This window comes from Tachysurus fulvidraco, chromosome 25 (genome assembly GCF_022655615.1).
Source record: "Tachysurus fulvidraco isolate hzauxx_2018 chromosome 25, HZAU_PFXX_2.0, whole genome shotgun sequence".
NCBI classification, from domain to species: Eukaryota; Metazoa; Chordata; class Actinopteri; order Siluriformes; family Bagridae; genus Tachysurus; species Tachysurus fulvidraco.
Genome location: NC_062542.1, coordinates 13,051,346 through 13,069,307, shown reverse-complemented (window position 1 = coordinate 13,069,307; position 17,962 = coordinate 13,051,346). Strand labels below are relative to the sequence as shown.

Sequence of the window (17,962 nt, the reverse complement as noted above, 5' to 3'; positions counted from 1 at the left end):
TGGCATATTTATTTACCACCTGTTTTTTATTTTTTATTTTGAACCTGTAGGATCAGTACGTGTTGTCCATGTGTTGTCAGATGAGCGAGGGAGAGACGGAGTGGTGACATCAGCGCTGGCACGTAGCGTCAGTGTGTTAAGTGATTTATACACAGTCGCGCAGTGTTAAGCTTACAACTGGGCACACATAAAAGCCGCATTAAGTGTATGTGAGGTTGTCTTTACACCCCCGGTGTGACACCAAGGGAAGGAATAAAGATACAAGAACAAGGGGATATGAGGTCAGCACAAAGGGATTGTGGGTAATCTGCCTTCAGTGACAGGAATAAAAAGGTGAAGAGAGAGTTAGGGTGCTGGACATCGCCAGGAAAGGAAAGAGGAAACGAAGGAAACACAAGGTTAGAGGTGTGTCCACTGTAGTATGTATCATGTACTGTTTCCTCTTCCCTAATCCCTAATCTGTCCTCACTTTCACGGGTCCCATGTGGACGTTTCCCAAACCATAAACCATATACACCAATGAGCATCATGCCTAAGGTCCTGAGTCCCGAAATGAATTCCCTGTAGACTCCATATAACAACCCTAATCACTAAACAACACAAACCGCACTACATCATGCACACAGTCTTTAAATGCTGCAATGCATTATGGGTATTGAGTCTCTTTCGATTTTTCACTATAGAGTCTTTAGTACATGTGACCATGTTTTAAGATGTGCATGTGTGTTTATGTCTGTGTATGTGTGTGTGTGTGTGTGTGTGTGTGTGTGTGTGTGTGTGTGTGTGTGTGTGTGAGAGAGTATGTGTGTGTGTATGAGTATGTGTGTGTGTATGAGTATGTGTGTGTGTGTGTGTGTGTGTGTGTGTGTGTGTGTGTGTGTTTATACCTGAAGTTGCTTTTCTGGAATGGGTTCATTTCTCAGCGCCTGCAAAGCTTTCATGGCTGCGTTGTGCCGAGCTGCTTGACGTGTTCGACCTTCACCATAAAAATCATTACTGCCTACAGTCAGCTGCACGTAGAACACCCTGGGGACCGTAGAGTGATACCTCAAGGAGAGAAAAACAGGGAAGGGGAGTAAGAGAAAAAGGCATTCGAGTCAAAACAGGATTAGCTTATTGAAACACGACAGTTTTATCACAGTGTAAATCAGACTTGTTGAACCGCCGGACTTGAAATAATGACTCAAAGATTCCACTCTGTCATCTCCTCAATCTCGGACATCGCGCGTTTCTATGGCAACACACATAACACCGTAACGGACACCCAACACATAGCTAGTCTGCGAAGCCTTACTAGAGACTCTTCCCAGCTAAACTCCACTAAAAACTAAAAGCTACTCGGTATTGTGCTGTTTATTACGAGGTCATTATTAGAGAACGATAGATAAGAGATAAAACAAGACATATACTAAAGCTTTATCACTGTTCTCACCCTTTTTCAAAAAAAAAAAAAAAAAAAAACACGTGTTATTTATATTTCTCTTATGCAATATAAAACAATAAAAAAAAATACATTTTCATTTAAACAGCATTTTTAAACACCAGGAGCCGTTCCTCCTACCGGTGGCCATAGTAACAATAATTCTCAGTGGGACGTGCAACTTGCAATCAACTTAACAAATCCGTTTTCGTGCCTCTAAAATGAGACGCTCTAGAGGGAGATTTGGCGTTTGTATATAAACTTCACCTTCGTCTTATACAGACTAATATGCATCATTTTTCTTATTAATCTGTGACCTGTTGCAGCTTGGAGAGGAAACAAAAGTTTGCAGCTGCTGACTTCCTAGCAGTGCTTGAGACTTTTCTGAGATTTCAACGTGAGGTAAGAATGACGCTAATCCTGCGTGATCGTAATTAGGAGAAACGAAGAAAGAACTTCATGCCAAAATATTTTGGCCGGCGTCCGCAGCTGTAATCTTTGCTACTTCCCCGGCCTACGATGTTTCACAGAGAAGAGACTAACAACAAACAGAATATCGTAGCTGTATTATTCTTATGATGATTACTGCCTTTTATTATCGCTGTTCATTGAAAGAGGGTTGTTGACGTTCACCCAGAAATGAGGCTCCACATTATCAAAGTGACACAAACTTTCTCACAGCACACACAGAGCTCCTGTGGAGAAAAGGCTGAAGTAAGAAGCAATGGACAAAAGCTTAGAACAACTCAAGAAAAGACGACAGATTTATATCCGTGGCCGAACCCGAACGATATTATCCTAGTTATAAATGGTGAAATTAACGCCGTAGGGCAAGCGAGGTAATGGCCCCCGGTGGACCGCGCCTCAGGAAGGCAAAACAAAAGCCCCGTCACATTTCTGCTCTTTCTCCTGCGTAACTCTGGCTCGCCCACGCAGCCTGTCAGACGGCTCTTCAGAGCCCAGATTTAGGAGTGTGTTCGGCCTTTATGAAGAGTGACACAGACTGATCCGGGGTCAACGCCCTGATCCCAAGCACCCCCACTGCAACCCATTCACACTGCAAAATCACACGCTTAGCACTCTTGCACTAGTTTAGGAAAAATCCAAATCCAAATTTTGCACATCTCACTCGTGTAGCACGTGATCGAATGATGATTTTACTTTACATTATTACTTATCTATTCCTGCAAGATTGCCCTGATTCCAATCAAAAATTTATGATACCCAAATTGAAAAAAAAAAACAAGCAGAAAAATAAAATGAGAACTTGACGTTATCAGCATCCAACGATCTAGCATCTAGTCCTTTATTTTTTAATATGCGTTCCCTTAAATACGCTTAATACATACTTCAGACTAGAAAGAATAGCCGTATTTTTGACCTTGTGGTGACCTTGATGCTGTTTGGATCGATTCCACAGTCAAATCACTTCATATACTAGTTGCAATAACAATTTTATATCAATAATAGAATAATAATATAATCTACACCAAGAAAGTATTACTGGTTCTTCAATAACAAACAATAACAAAAATGGTGAAGTAACTAGAAATGTGTTTGTCTATTTTGCCTTGCAACTGTCAACCCCGGCTTGTTTATCGTTTGTTTAAGTCTAGTAGATTATGTGATTCAATCAGAATGCATTTCCCTCAACAGCCAATTAAACTGCAGAGAAGAAGTGACGTTGAGAAGAAAGAAGTAGTTAAAGAAGGACTGCTGGAAAAACTCTGAAAACCAAATATGTCCTAGCTGTTCGACTGCATCTGAGGTAAGGCCATTTTAGGCCAAAGCCTTCCTTCAGTATCTATTTAATGTTTGATAACTGACAGAATAAGAACATCTTTTAGTGTGCTCGAACCAGGAGACCCCGCTGTACCTGAATCCTCCACGCTGTTTAATTTCATAAATATTCCAGCTGTGTAGGTTCATCAGTTACTGAACTTCCGCTTCAGTGTGAGCTCAGATTTAATTCTGATGGAAGCCATCTGGGCAAAGTTAAGCTCAGGGCATGTGCAGAAACCACCAAGGAATAATAATAAAACAGGAATTACACACATGCAGTAATGAAATGCAGAAAACTATTCCAAAATAATTATGAACATCCTGAAAAGAAAAGGCAGAGCGTGCAGTAACTGGCCACGATCTGATGGGCCGAGAAACATAACAGCCGCTGAGAACAAACAGTACACAGGAAAACAGGCACTGTGTGCACTTTCTCTTAAATGTCTGTCACATAGCAAGAATTGTAAACTTTATAATAGAAGAAGGCAGCTGCAAACTCAGCTCGATGCTTTCTCTACAAGTATGAAGAGTTCTGATAGCAGTGATGATAACAGTTAGTAGCAATACCAGCAGCAGTAGTGGTCAGTGTTAACATGAAAAGTAAACAGACAAACAGAAACTTACATTTTATCTGATTTTACTCAGCTGGGCAATTGGGGATGGATGGATGGATGGATGGATGGAGAGATACATAGATATAGTTACATTTATCGCATTTGGCAGATGCCCTTATCCAGAGCGACTTACATTTTATCTCATTTTACACAGCTGGGCAATTATAGATAGATAGATAGATAGATAGATAGATAGATAGATAGATAGATAGATAGATAGATAGATAGATACATACATACATACATACATACATACATACATACAGATAATTACGTTTATGGCATTTAGCGACTATTTTCTCATTTTACACAGCTGGGTAATTGGGGTTTAAGGGCCTTGCTAAGCGGCTCAGCAGACAGACAGACAACACACAGACAGACAGACAGATAGACAGATCTACTGGACAGGTTACCACAAAAGTCAGGCGGAAGTAGAACTATTTATAGTAGTTATGACAGTTTAAGTAATAGCGAATAGCAGTTTTGGTCACAGAAGCAGCAAGTAGTAGTAACAATAAAGTAGCAACAAGAGTAATAGTAGATCTAGTCATAATAATATTAGCAATAGAAGTGGTGGTGTTACAAATAGGAATTGTAACAGCAATCTTAATAGGAATACTAGTAGTGAAAGGAGCAGAAGGACTAGTAATGATAATAGTAATAATAGTCTTAAGAAAATATAATAAAATAGTAATTACAGCATTATTATTGTATAGCAAAGCATGTAGTATAGCGTTAGTAGTAGTAACAGTGATAATATGAGTAATAGCAATGGCGGTGTGTTAGTGGTAACAGAGCATAACTGTAAATATAAGTAGTGGTAGTAGATGTAGCAGTATTAGCAGTACTGTTATTAATATTAACAGTAGTGTAACAGCAGTGATTTTGATTGTAATGGTAATAGTAGTAATAGTACAAGCGATGGTGGTGGTGGTGGTGGTAGCAGTAACACCACTAGAAATCTTCTTAACAACAGCAGTGAACTGCAGGAGTGATACACAGCAGTAGCATTGGGTGTATAAAATCAGTGATGGGTGTAGTAGGAGTAACACTGTTAGCGATATTAGCAGTAGTGGTAAGAGTATTAATAGTAGTGACGGTAGAAGTAATAAAAGTTGTAGTTAAACAGTATTAGTAGTAGTGGTAGGGGAAATGATCCAGGCTTTTAACCACCAAGTGGCACAAATCATCTTTGAAATCTAGTAATGCTTTTTGCACAGTGATGCTGCAGTTCACTCCCAGAATTCCATGGGGCGCCTCATTTCAGGAGGGGCCTTTTGGGTGGTGGGGGATAGATTCGGGTGTCATGGTGGGTGAATACAGGTGCTGCAGCGTGGGAAAGGAATCGCTCTCATACACACACACCCACGCAGGCACACACACACACATATATAAGCGGGCCGTCTGGTCTGAATTAAAAAGGAACGTGAGCCAAAGTGGGAACACCTAACAGGAGGAATGGGAGAAGTGCCAAACACACACACACACACACACACACACACACACACACACACACACACACACACACACACACACACACTTACAACCACTGAAACATGCAACATATAATATCTGTACTTCTAATTTTCATTTGATTTGATTGTCAAACACTGTTGTTGTCTAGTGTTTGTCCTGATAACGCTGCAGTAGTAACTCCAAACTGAACTGAAGTGTTTGTTACAGTCCTAATCTTAATCCCACTTGAATTAGCATGAACAATGTACTGTTTGCGATAAAACAATAGAAGACTTGAATATGTCGGAGTAACAGTCTGACTAATACATCTATCAGAAATATAAGTCTCTATATATTTACATACCTGCATTGGTAACAATATTAGCACTATACATTTCCATGGGCTGTGTCCCAAATCCCTTCTGTGAACAGTTTGTATAATTCAATGTCAATCCTCTTTGAAAAGCAGATATGGCGATGACCTGAAAACCATCACCGTCTCGCCATTACTCAACAAAGAGCTTCTGAAGCTCAGTGAAGCTGTTAATCGGGTGAAGCAAAGAGAAAGAGAGAAAATACTGATTCAACATGAAATAACATTTAAACTGGCTGATCAAAGTGTGGCATATAAGCGCATCAGACTGTAATACGCATCATAAATAAATAACACCGTCATACATTTATGATTAACGAAAATAACACCAGGTTAGTTTAATGAACATTTCAGTTAAACAACAAACAGCTTAAAAGGTGTGTTAAAAAAGATTAGCAAATAAATAGAGAATAAATATGCTGTCTCTAATGGATAAATATTTGAAGTGGAATAAGATTTGAATGATTTTTTTTCCCCCTCACTGAACCCACCCATATACCTCAAAGCTCCACTACCCAAAACTACTGATACCTGTAGTTCAACTAGAGCTAGCGTGCTAACCTGAGGTACTTTTTGCAAAGACTGTCACAACATCACTTTAAAACATGTTACAAAGCAGTTTCCTCTAATAATAATTCGAGGATGTATATTGCCAAAAAGGGCATGTCTACAAAATGACTGACACAAGCCCAATCCCAGTACAACCAAACATTATAGACTGTAAGTCAGTTTATTTTTATTTTTTCCAGCCATTTAGCTATGTTGGTACTGAGACCAATGGCTTACATTAGTATTTTTTTTAGCCTTCCTACATAATTTTCCTAAATAATCAAAAAGTATCATGAACAAATATAATAAAATAATGACATATTTATTTAACACCAGAAACTTTATTTTGCAATCTGTTTATTTTTGAACACCCAGATTTCCTTTGATTAAAAAAAAATACTTAGAAACTGCCATGTTGAAGCCATAATAGTTTCTTCCTCAGTAAATAGTTGCTATAACTTCACAGAGGACGACTGGTAGAGATGAAGACTCTGGCTATTAACATACAGATAATAATATACAGAAGCTCCAGATTGTGTGAGGCAAGTGTGTCGGTTTGGGCAGTGCTAAAGTCGTAGCTTTACACTTTTCTTTTAGCACTTAACACTTGTCTCAGTGCAACACTAACAGTTATTGAGAAGTTGTGTTTTAAAACACGCTGGGTAGATTTTTTGAGCAAGAGAGACGCTGTGTACTTTTCATTTTTGGCTGAGCTACTGCTTGAAATGTGGCTCCAGGGTGAACCGCCCCGGTTCTGCTTCAGCTGATCGCAGTACGGAACATCCGGGCTTCCTGACACTTAAATGAGCTTGGGAAATTGAAATTCCTCTGCCGTTATGGCTTCAAACGCATATGAGACACAAGGGGTGACCTCTGCTTTTTAATCAGAGCACTCAGTGTTTACCCTGAAAAAATAAAAAATGACCCTTCTAACACAGCAGCTATTGCTTCCCTCATAATGACACACCATGTGCTGTTTTCATAATTTCAGGGATTTAATGAGATGTACAGCCATGCTTGTACAAGCTGATAGGCAGCTTTATTCATGGCTTTTAGTCTGTAATGTTCATGTAAATCAGAAAGGGTACACAGGAATGTTGTTCAGACTAAAAAACTTGCGTTTAGTCCTACTATTATTAGTTTCTTCTACAAAGACATTTCAGAGGGAGGGAAAAAGGATAATAAAGTAAATAACGGTGTCCCCCATTCAGGGTGTGTTCCCACGTGGCCAGTGCTCCCAGAACAGGCTCCGAATCAGCCTCGACCTTGAGCAGACTGTATTGTTAAAAATGAATGAATGAATAATGCATTCAACTAAAGTGACACTGCTGAAATGTCCTTCCTGGGTTGGAGCAGAGCTGTGCAGCATTTAGGGCTTGTAACCTAATTCCCTCCCCCCAAATATTCGGACCAAATTACACCCGTTCCCATGAATTGGACTTTTTGGTAGCTAGATTGGATTGAATTTTGGGGAATTTGGCTTGCCAGGTTTGTTTGGCATTTTGGTTGTTAGACTGGATAAACTTCTTGGGTTTTGGGTTGCCAGGTTTGTTTGACTTTTTGATTGATAGACTAGATTGAGTTTTAGGAAATTTTGGGTTGCCAGATTTGTCTAACATTTTTGTTGCTAAACTGAGTTGACTTTTTGGGTTGCCAGGTTTGTTTGACTTTTTGGTTGCTAGACTGGTTTGACATTTTAGACATATGGGTTCCAGGTTTGTTTGATAAGACTGGGTTGACATTTTAGGCGTTTGTGTTGCCAGGTATGTTTGATAAGACTGGATGACATTTTAGGCATTTGGGTTGTGAGATTTGTTTGCTATTGGATTGACTTGGATTGACTTTTTGGATCGAGTGAAACAACTTGGCCAAACTATAAATGATACTCCTTACATTATATTCAAGTGTATATGTAGCCAGACCACAGTATTTGGGGGAAATTCATTTGTCATTATTGTGAAATAATCAGCGTAGCATATCCTGTGTAAATTTAAAATTGTAATTCTATAATCACACAATAATTAGACTGTTACATTAGTTTTCTTGCCAAAGTAATCAGTTGAAATGTTGTTTTTATCAAAAAGGGCGTATGCCTTCTGAGAAAATGCCCATTTTGTTTCACTAAGAGACATGATCAACTCAACACTGACAGTAACGTCTGCTGCATCCTGAGTCACTGGTAATAATTATGAGGGAGGATGTGACGATATATTGTTATGATATTATATCATAATGAGAAAATCTGAAATCATTTATACTCGCTGATCACTTTATTAGGGACACTGCACTCATACTGGGTTTGTCCTCTGTTTGCTTTCAAAACAGTCTCGATTCTTCGTGGCATGGATTCCTCAAGATGTTTGAAACATTCAGAAACATTCCTTTAAGTCCTGTAAGAGGAGGTGATCTGACTTTGTCCAGCACCTCCCACAGATACTCGACTGGACTGAGAGCTTGGGAATTGACGCCAAGACAACTCCTTAAACTCTTTGACATTCTCTTGAAAATTCCTTAAGGATTCTTGCAGTGTGACAGGAATCACGATCCTCCTGAAAGACTCAACTGCCTTTGGGGAATACTGCTGTCATGAAGAGCTGCACTCTTGTACGTGGTGATACGTGTCAGTATAACATCCTCATTAACTCCAGAAGAACATTACCAAGAGCATCACACTGCCTCCGCCAGTTTGCCTGCTTCCCATAATGCAGGGGTGTCACGGGCCAAACTGGATATTTATTGAAAAATTAACTGCAACTGATATGTGATGTTCAACCTTTTTCATATGGAAACAAACTTTAGTTTTGCTTAAACACAGGATTTGGAACAACCAGAGCTTGATATTACAAGCATCTGAAATTACATTTGAAATAAATGACACATCAGTGGTGTTCATTTCACAAACTTTGACCATACACTTTTTGACAAACTCTCCCTCATTAAAGGGCCGGGCAGATTTTGCTGTCTCTACTGCCACAATAAATCTTTACAGCCTTTACAGCAGCTTCACTTTTTGATTTTGCTTTCATGAACATAGTCTGCCGGGAAACCAGACTTTTTTTTCATCTCCTCTGCCTTCTGGAGCTTCTGCTTTACGTCCAGGTCCTGATACTTCTCATAATGTTTTGTTTCATAGTGTCTTCTTATGTTATGTACTTTCGTTACAGACACGTTAGCTCCGTTAGCACACAAGACAAACAGGTCTGTCCTTTATATCCGTGAACAGATAATCTGCCTCCCTCCTGTCTTGAAAGCTCCTATCGTCCATCTTTCGTTTGGCCATTTTTGTAGAGGGTGGAATTAACTTGCCTGATGTGACTGTAACATGGTTGTTAACGACTGTCAACAGAGAATGAGGGGCGCTTGCTGTTCGTCACTACGAGTCAACACAGTGGCAAGGCATTCTGGGATTTGTAGTATTAGCATGCGGCTAGCCAGCTGTAATGCACATTTGATATGATCTCGCGGGCCAAATATAATTACACACGCGGGCCAGAATTTGACACCCCTGCCATAATGGATCCTGGTGCCATGTCTTCTGCAGGTTGGTTCATCAGATGAGGTCACTTTCTTCCATTGCTCCATGGTGCATTTATGATGCTCAAGTGCCCATTGTAGGTGCTTTCGGGGTTGAACAGGGGTCAGCATGAGCACTCTGTAAAGTCCATAGATACGTAGCCCCATTCGCATGAAACTGTGATGAACTGTGTATTCTGAAACTATAGCATTAACAATAGCATTAACTTTTTCAGCTATGCAGTGGGTTCCAATCAGACAGACTGTGCTTCGCTCCCAACGTGAACTAGTGACCATTGGGAGCCCTGTATCCTGTCGCTGGTTCACCAGTTATCCTTCCCTGGACCACTTTTGGTAGGTACTAACAACAGCAAACGAAGAACACCACACAAGGCTGCTGTTCTGGAGACAATCTACCTCATGATGTGTATGGATTTGCTTTTATTTACACAACATTACATAAGCTCCTGTTCTGTCAATCAGTTCAGTAACAGATTGACAGAATACAGTACAGATTGTCAGTGGCCCGTGACACTGCTACTCTTTCCTAAACCAACAAGATAAAAATGCAGAAGGAAAGCTCTTTCTGTTATCTAAATTTCGATACAAATCTGAGGGAGAGCTGTGGTGATGATTCACAAAAAATAACACACAGCTGTGCTGAAAAACACACACACACTGAATCATAAAACTTATCTGATGTTGTGCCAAATACACGCATGACTAAATATCACTTGAAAATATGACACGTTTCCTCATAGCTAGCCGAGTAGCTAGCTCCGTCTCAGCGAGAGACCTGCTGCTAGCATGTCAATTCTCTGATTGATTTTTTTTTACCATGAACGTTACGGTATTGCATTTTGTTTAAAACAATGTGGAAATATTTTTTTACCAAAATTGACCTTAAAATGTACTGTTGTCTAGCGTATCTGTTGTCTATCGCGATAGTTGTCTATCGTGAATTAGCTAGTTAGTGAATTAGCTATTCTAGCTTGCGTTCTAGCACATAAGGCATTTCTTTAGTAATTCACCTTCTTTAGTAGAACTCCTTAAATGGCATGTTGTTGTCTGTAATAAAGAGCTATATTCTTTTATAAGCTACCAGGCTGCAAAGTTGTTCTTCGAGCTTTGATTGACGGAAGCTCGAAGGTCTGAATTTCACATTGCCGAAAGAGAAACATGTCAAGAAAACATTGCTTTCGAATTAGTTTACCGTAGTGTTTACGTTAGTTCAGTCAACAGAGACTCTTATCAACATTAACTATACTGTTCATTTGAGATTGTTGATGTTTGCTGAGCAGCTAGCGGCTAACAAACACCCAGGATTTTTCCCTACTTCATGAAAAATGATGCAGTTCACTCAAACGTTCAGACTTCAACTGGAAACTGACAGATTTGGATTAACGTCTGAATGGTAAAGTCACAAGTGTCACAATCTAAACTCAGCCAAAATCTAAATGAACCGCAAAGAAATGTACAACAATTGTTTTGTCAAACACTTTGTCAGCTAACATAACATCGTTATCTATACCGATGTTAAAGTCTTGCACAGAGTCCAGCTGCTAAAGAGCGGTTTGTTCAACACAATTCAATTGTTGGGTTGTTGTTCATCGTTACACTCCCTCTGCATCCGCCAGCATTCCACACATCATCATCCGCAGCCTTTCGCGACCCACAAAAGGTCAGGAACATTGAATCACACACGCTGATACGTTACGTTGCATACTGCTAACGATGACTTTATGATAAGAAAACAGGGCCGCAGGTCAGGTTTTCCCACTAGCATGTTTCTCTCCGCTCTATCGGAGCAGGAAATATCATCATTTTCAACATGGCGGTTTCCCTCCGTATTGTTCCAGCTCAGAGCCACGGTCGCTGACGCAATCACACACTCATACACAAATCAGCTCGGGAAGTTCAGCAGTAGAGGAAACAATGAACCCATGAATGCAATCGATTCTCTTTCTCCAGAGGGGGTTCTTATTGGTTCCCCTTTTTCGAATGTCTTTTCTTCTCAAGGATTCTTGCTGGATTTATCGTTTTCCATCACTGTTTTATATGAATATATGATTTGCAGTTTTAGAAATACAGCTTCAGTTTTTGCTTTGGTCTCTCATCTAGCACACAAGAGCCATAGAAATCTTTCACTGAGCCAATTCCAGTCAGCGAGTGGCATTCGCCGGCCATCTTGGTGTCACGATACTCATACCTCAGCTTCCCCTGATGATTTAATTTACTGTCATCAACATACACCAGAAGCAGTGTAACATTTTACCCCAGAATATCTGCAGCTCATGTGCTCATGGTGATGCTGATGTGACAAATAACCAACGAAGCTCATGTTTTCCAATAAATAACAATCACACCATTGGGGTTAACGTGCAATACTTACATGATCACAACACAAAAAAATGGCTTCCTGTACGCTACGTACGTTTACTACGGCGGTTTCAGCAGTTTTTAATGTTACGTTACTTTTAGGGAATACGCTTTGTTCATTTGTGACACGTTTTATTAAAATCTTTATGTATCATTTAAAAAAAATTTAAAAATCAAATAAAATAGACTCCAACTAAGAGATTAAGATCCCATGTAGCACTATTTTTAGTAAACATTGAAGAATTTCTTTCACACATCATTCACACACCCTCTCTCAGTCCCTCTCTCTCAGTCCCTCTCTCTCAGTCCCTCTCTTCTCTCTCACACACATTAACTGACCATATGTGAGACACAGAAAATCCATTACAAACTCAATGATCGTTTTTATAAATCAGCACAAATGTCTTTTGACTAATAGAGGAGCATATGGAGTTGCCATGAGGATGATGATGATGCTGATGAAGATGACTGCTTTATAAATCACACTGGCACTTTGTGGGCCGAATGTGAGTGAAACGTGTAATCTGGTGACGAATCGATCGATCTCGGTTGCGGTGTGGAGTCGAATTATCTGCAGTGTTTAATAACACCATGGCAACCTGTCTGTGCTCGCCTCTCCTTCTTTACTAGCATCCTCATTATTCTCTCTCCATCTTCCTCTCCTGTCTCCCAGACCTGTCAGTCTGTCTGTCTCTCACACCCTTTCTGTCCGTCAGTCTTTTTCCACTATTTTGTTTCTCTTTCTTTCTCTTCTATAGATTGATCTCTCTCTCTCTCTCTGCACTTTTCTGTCCGTCTGTCTCTGCTCCTTTGTCTGTATCTCTCCCCTTTCCCAATCGTCTCTCCCATTCTCTTAATCCGTTTCCCTGTCTCCCTCTTTCTAGCCGTCTGCCTCCTTCCCCAAAATGTCTCTCTTCCCCTTGTTGTTCCTCTGTTCAGACCCCATTTCTCAACAACTTCCTTTCTCCTCTTTCTTTCTCTCCCATTACGTGTTCTTGTCTCTCTCCCCTTTTCTGTCTCTCCAATTTTGTCCCTCTGTATCAACTCCATTTCTTTGCAAATCCTCATTTCTCTCTCTCTCTCTCTCTCTCTCTCTCTCTCTGTCTTCTGCCCCATTTCTATCTGTTTTCCTCTATCTCCCCTTTCTTCCCATCTCTGCATCTGTCTCTCCCCTTTTGCTGCCTCCCTTTTGTGTCTCTTTTCTCATTTTTTTTCTCTTTGACATTTTAGCTTCATCTTTCTCTGTCTCTTTGTTGTTTCTCTCTTCCTCTCTGTCTGTCTGTCCCTTTCTCTCGTTCTCATTCTCTCGTTTCTCTGTCTGTCTGTTCCAGAATGATGTAATCTTGCACAGATCGGATTTGCTTAGGCTCCTTGCTGTCTTACTGTTTCTCAAGCTCCGTGCCAGAGATCCACGGCGGAGACACAAACACGCGTCTCACCGAGCGTTTAGGACGGGACAGGACGAGACCGTGTGCCATGCTGTCACCGTTTCCTCTGCCTGAGTGTACGTCTCTCTGTGTGTGACCACCTGAGTAGCTCAGCAGTCTTCGTATTTCCTGTTGACATTCATTATCATGTGTAGATCATCAATTTGAAGAAAAAAATGTACACATCCCACCAAGACTGCAAATGTAGTCTACTGACCAACAACCTGTTCCATTAAGGCTTAAGTATCCTGAACACTTTAGCTGATCCCAGGGCTGCTCTTACACCTCTGTACAGTTAATATGTTCTGTTTGCTCATTTTTGTCTTTGCTTGATTATTTTGTATTATATGTGTCATTATACAGCTACTTAACTAACTGACTCAATAAATGTCAATATGTCAAACATATTCTGTGTAATTACAGGTTCGGAATATGAGCAGGACAAAATATTATAACATGTTCCTAAGATGTTCTTATTATATGTTTTTTAAAGACGAAAGAAAAAAGTTCATAAAAAAAAGTTTATAATACAGCTATTACACATGGAGCTCTTCTGCCCCCTAGTGGACATAAGTGAAACTTCTTCATCTACATCCTCAGTCCAGCTGGATAGAAGCTAAAACAAGGCTAAAACTCAATGTTAAGAAAGTCGAACATAACATTTGTGTAAGTGTTTTTGTGTGCACAACGTCTTTAATAACACCATGTATAGTCGTGTATAAAGGTTATTGTTATTATATTGTTAATATTGTTATTATATGTTATTAATGCTCTTTTTTGTGATTCATTCAGTGCATATTTATATAATACACACTACATTACTGACTTTCCTGACTGCGGTTGTTCTGACATGATCCAGGGTTGACGAGGCTCCCGTCACCCAACACACGCACACACACACACACACACACACACACACACACACACACACACACACACACACACACACACACACACACACACACACACACACACACACACACACACACACACACACACACACACACCTTTGACCTGGAGGATCCCCTAACAAACACCACCACCTCCCATGAATCCACTGTCTCATCAATACACACACCAGACCTGCTGCTTGAAACATGCTGTAGCTGCTCACTCTTAAATCTCACCATTGCTCTGTAGTCAATTCTCACCTCTGATTGAATATTCCTCTGAAGTTGTAATTGGCCCTGTGGGGGGTTCTGGGTTCCAGCGGCCTGTAGATGGCAGGTTCTCCTCGCTTCATCGCCAATCCATTCAGCTCCACAGTGGGGGTGATGCTGCCTAAAGAATACACAAGGTGTTAATGTGGAAATAATACACACTGCTGACAAGGTACTACATCACAGACACTTCGCTTGCTAGCTCTATGTGCTAGAGCTCTTAATGTGTGTCACACTCAGATTGGTAACGTGTATATATTGCACAAAGATCATTCAGGATCCAAAACAGAGAGACAGACACAGTGTGTGTGTGTGTGTGTGTGTGTGTGTGTGTGTGTGTGTGTGTGTGTGTGTGTGTGTGTGTGTGTGTGTGTGTGAGAGAGAGAGCGGGCGCGCCCGCGCCAGGCGCGCGCGCGCGCGCGCGCGACCGCGTCGAGCCGCTTCCGCGCGAGCGCGGCGAGCGGCGCGCGAGCAGCGCGCGCGTGTGTGCGTGCGTCTGACGCGCGCAGCGCAGCGCGCGCCTTGCTCGCCGCCGCGCGCTCGCGCAGCGCGCGTCCTCGAGCGCGCGCCCGCGCGCGCGTCCGCGCGCGCGCTCGCGCTCTCTCGCTCGCGCGCTCCCCGCTCTGCGCCGTCCCGCGAGAGGGCGCGTCGCCCACGTCAGTCCCCGGCGCGTCCAGCGCGCTCGCTCAGGGTCATCGCGTCCGCGCGCGGGGCGCTTCCCCGCGTCCGTCCCCCCGCGCTCTTCCGCTCGCCCCGCTCTCGCGCCGCGTCGTCCCCCGCCCGCTCGCTCGCGCGCGCGTGCGCACGCGCGCGCCCGTCGCTTCGCGCGCCCGCCCGTCTCGCCCGCGCGCGCCTCTCACTCCCGCTCGCGTCGTACTCGCTCTCATCGCTCTCTCTCTCTCTCCTCTCCTCTCTCTCTCTTCCCTCTCTCTCCCTCTCGTCTCCCTCTCTCTCTATGCTCTTCTCGCTCTCTCTCTCTCTCTCGCATTCCCCGCCTCTCTCTTCCTCTCTCTCTGTCTCCTCGTCTCGCGTGTGTGTCTGCTCTTCGTGTACGATCGACTATCTCTCCTCTCGCGCTCTCTTCCGTAAGCTCTAGACAGCTATAAGCTCATATATCGATCTGTGTACTCATACAGGTTCCTCTCATACCTCCTCTCTCCCTCTCTCTCTCTCTCCTCTCTCCCCCTCTCTTCTCTCCCTCCCCTCTCTCGCTCTCTCTCTCCCTCTCTCTCTCTTCCCCCTACTTCCCTCTCCTCCCGTCTCTACTCCGCTCGTCTTTCGTCTTCTGCTCGCTCTCCCTCTCTCGCTCTCTCTCCTCATCGTTCCAAAGAGGATACAAGATCCCTACTAGAGCGCTGTAAATAGAGATACGGATCTTCCACATAACGACATAAACCAGAGTTAGATGATATCGTCCCCTCTGCTCGTTCTCCTCCGCTCTCTCTCTCTCTCTCCCTGAGCGATACTCCCTCTCCTCGCCGCTCTCGCTGCCTCTCTCTCTCTCCCCTCGCGATCGAGAGAGAGAGAGAGAGAGAGAGAGAGAGAGTTTGTAGAACCTTCAGTGGAGCCCTATAACCATTAGCATATAGGAACATGAAGCTAGACACTTTAGAATCAGCAGATAGTTTGTTGGCTTTGTAGAAGTGATCTGAGTTACTAGTACTTCAGTACCGGCTCTCAGAGGGGCCTTTTTTCCCATAGACTCTTATTACAGTATAAACTTTGGAGGTTTAGAACTCGGCAAGCTTTCGAACTATCTACACCAAACTCGGCCAGCTCCTTTAGGGTGATACTCTGAACAAAGTTTTACATTGGTGTACCGACTGGCCTTTCGGTTGTCCCGCAGCCCCGCCCCCAAAATATGCAAAATCAAAAAACTTTTTACAACATGGACATGTGACGTATCAAAACACTCAGGACAATGCGGGGAACTTCCTCACGGGTATTCTGATGATGTCACGTGATGTCCACTTATGTCCACTCGCCTCCAAAAAGCACCAGCCTTTGCGAATACTTGCATCGTCAAAGCCAACATCAAAGTTAGTCGCGACGAACTTTACAAATCTAGTTTTATTTATTGAAATCTCATCTTAAAGCTTCTACAAGCCTCACTGTGCTAGAGGTGAAGGCTAGAATTTCTTTGTTCCGGAATCCCTTCCCGAAAGGCAAAGCCTCTAGAATCCTCAATGCAACAGCCCTATAATCCTCAGTGTAAAGCTTCTAGAACCGTAAGGGCAAAAATCACTGACATGGCCACGAGTCCAAAGCCTGTGCTCTACAAACCTCGATTATCAGGTGTTAGAATCTGCTGTGTGATGCTTCTAGTGCTATCAGAGTACATGTTCTAGAAACATCCGTGCAAAAGCTACTAAACTTTTTAGAATCATCAGCGAGAACATTCTAGAACCCTCAGTGCGACGATGAGGGTTCTAGAACGTTGATGCTTTGCTCTGAGGATCTAGAATGTTCTCTCTGATGATTCTAAAAAGTCTAGTAGTGTAAAGGTTCTCGATTCACAAGTGCAAAAATTCTGTCAATGGCTGTCAATGCAGCAACCCCCTGTAGAACCTGAAGATGATGTAGTGTGTGTGTGTGTTTTAGTGTGTGTACCTGGATTGGTGTGTGTGTCTGGTTTAGTGATGCGTGGCGGGGGGCAGGGCAGCGTGCATTCTGCTAGCGCTTTATTGGCTGTCAAGTGCTGAGCTTTCTTAATGCTGGAGCCTTCAGCTTCCCACATCTGCTCACCTAAACACAACTGTACAGTGAAGATCTGTACACACACACACACACACACACACACACACGGCACAGTTAGAGTGCAGCACTAACAATCAAAGCTGTATTGTATACACACAGATGTAAATGTATAGAAGTATATTTAACTACAAATGTTTAAGTACAAATGCATTACAATCAACACATTTAAATAAAGTTGGCTTTCGTAAGGAACCGAATCAGTGCACCTTGGCGTGCGCAGGCCCCCGCTCGTTCAGCAGTTTGTACTGCGGCTGGATCCGGTTGAAACGGGCTAACTCATTCACCAGACACATCGGAGTTTTCTCTTTAGGGTTTGCCATGTTATCCTGGGGAGGAGCTGAAACAAACAAACAAACAAAAACATTCAAAATAGAACAAACAATGTTTTACAAGTTTCCGTCACTGAATAACATCCTTACGCTGCCGCTGTACTGTAGTATGGTATTGCGTTCGATCCCAAGCTTTATTAAAATAAAAAGCTATAAGCTAACACCATAAAGTTCTTTCTCTCTCTCACACACACACACACACAT

At 42.3% G+C, this 17,962-nt stretch overlaps 1 protein-coding gene across 11 annotated transcripts in view; it reads right to left on the bottom strand.

Moving 5' to 3' along the window:
* The window catches only part of stau2 (staufen double-stranded RNA binding protein 2), a 70,594-nt gene that overhangs the window by 49,979 nt on the left and 2,653 nt on the right, over positions 1–17,962 (bottom strand). For 10 of the 11 annotated variants that reach the window (XR_003444853.2, XM_027174288.2, XM_027174330.2 and 7 more), the window contains exons 3-6: positions 17,636–17,766; positions 17,283–17,442; positions 14,664–14,793; positions 888–1,047 (exon numbers count right to left, since the gene is read on the bottom strand). Coding sequence is in view for 10 of the 11 variants with exons in the window: in XM_027174288.2 (XP_027030089.1) it covers positions 888–1,047; positions 14,664–14,793; positions 17,283–17,442; positions 17,636–17,766 (581 nt within the window). In the remaining variant the exon portion in view is untranslated. Of the gene's footprint in view, positions 1–887; positions 1,048–14,663; positions 14,794–16,955; positions 17,093–17,282; positions 17,443–17,635; positions 17,767–17,962 lie in introns of those variants that run through there. The other variant, XM_027174353.2, reaches the window with a different exon arrangement.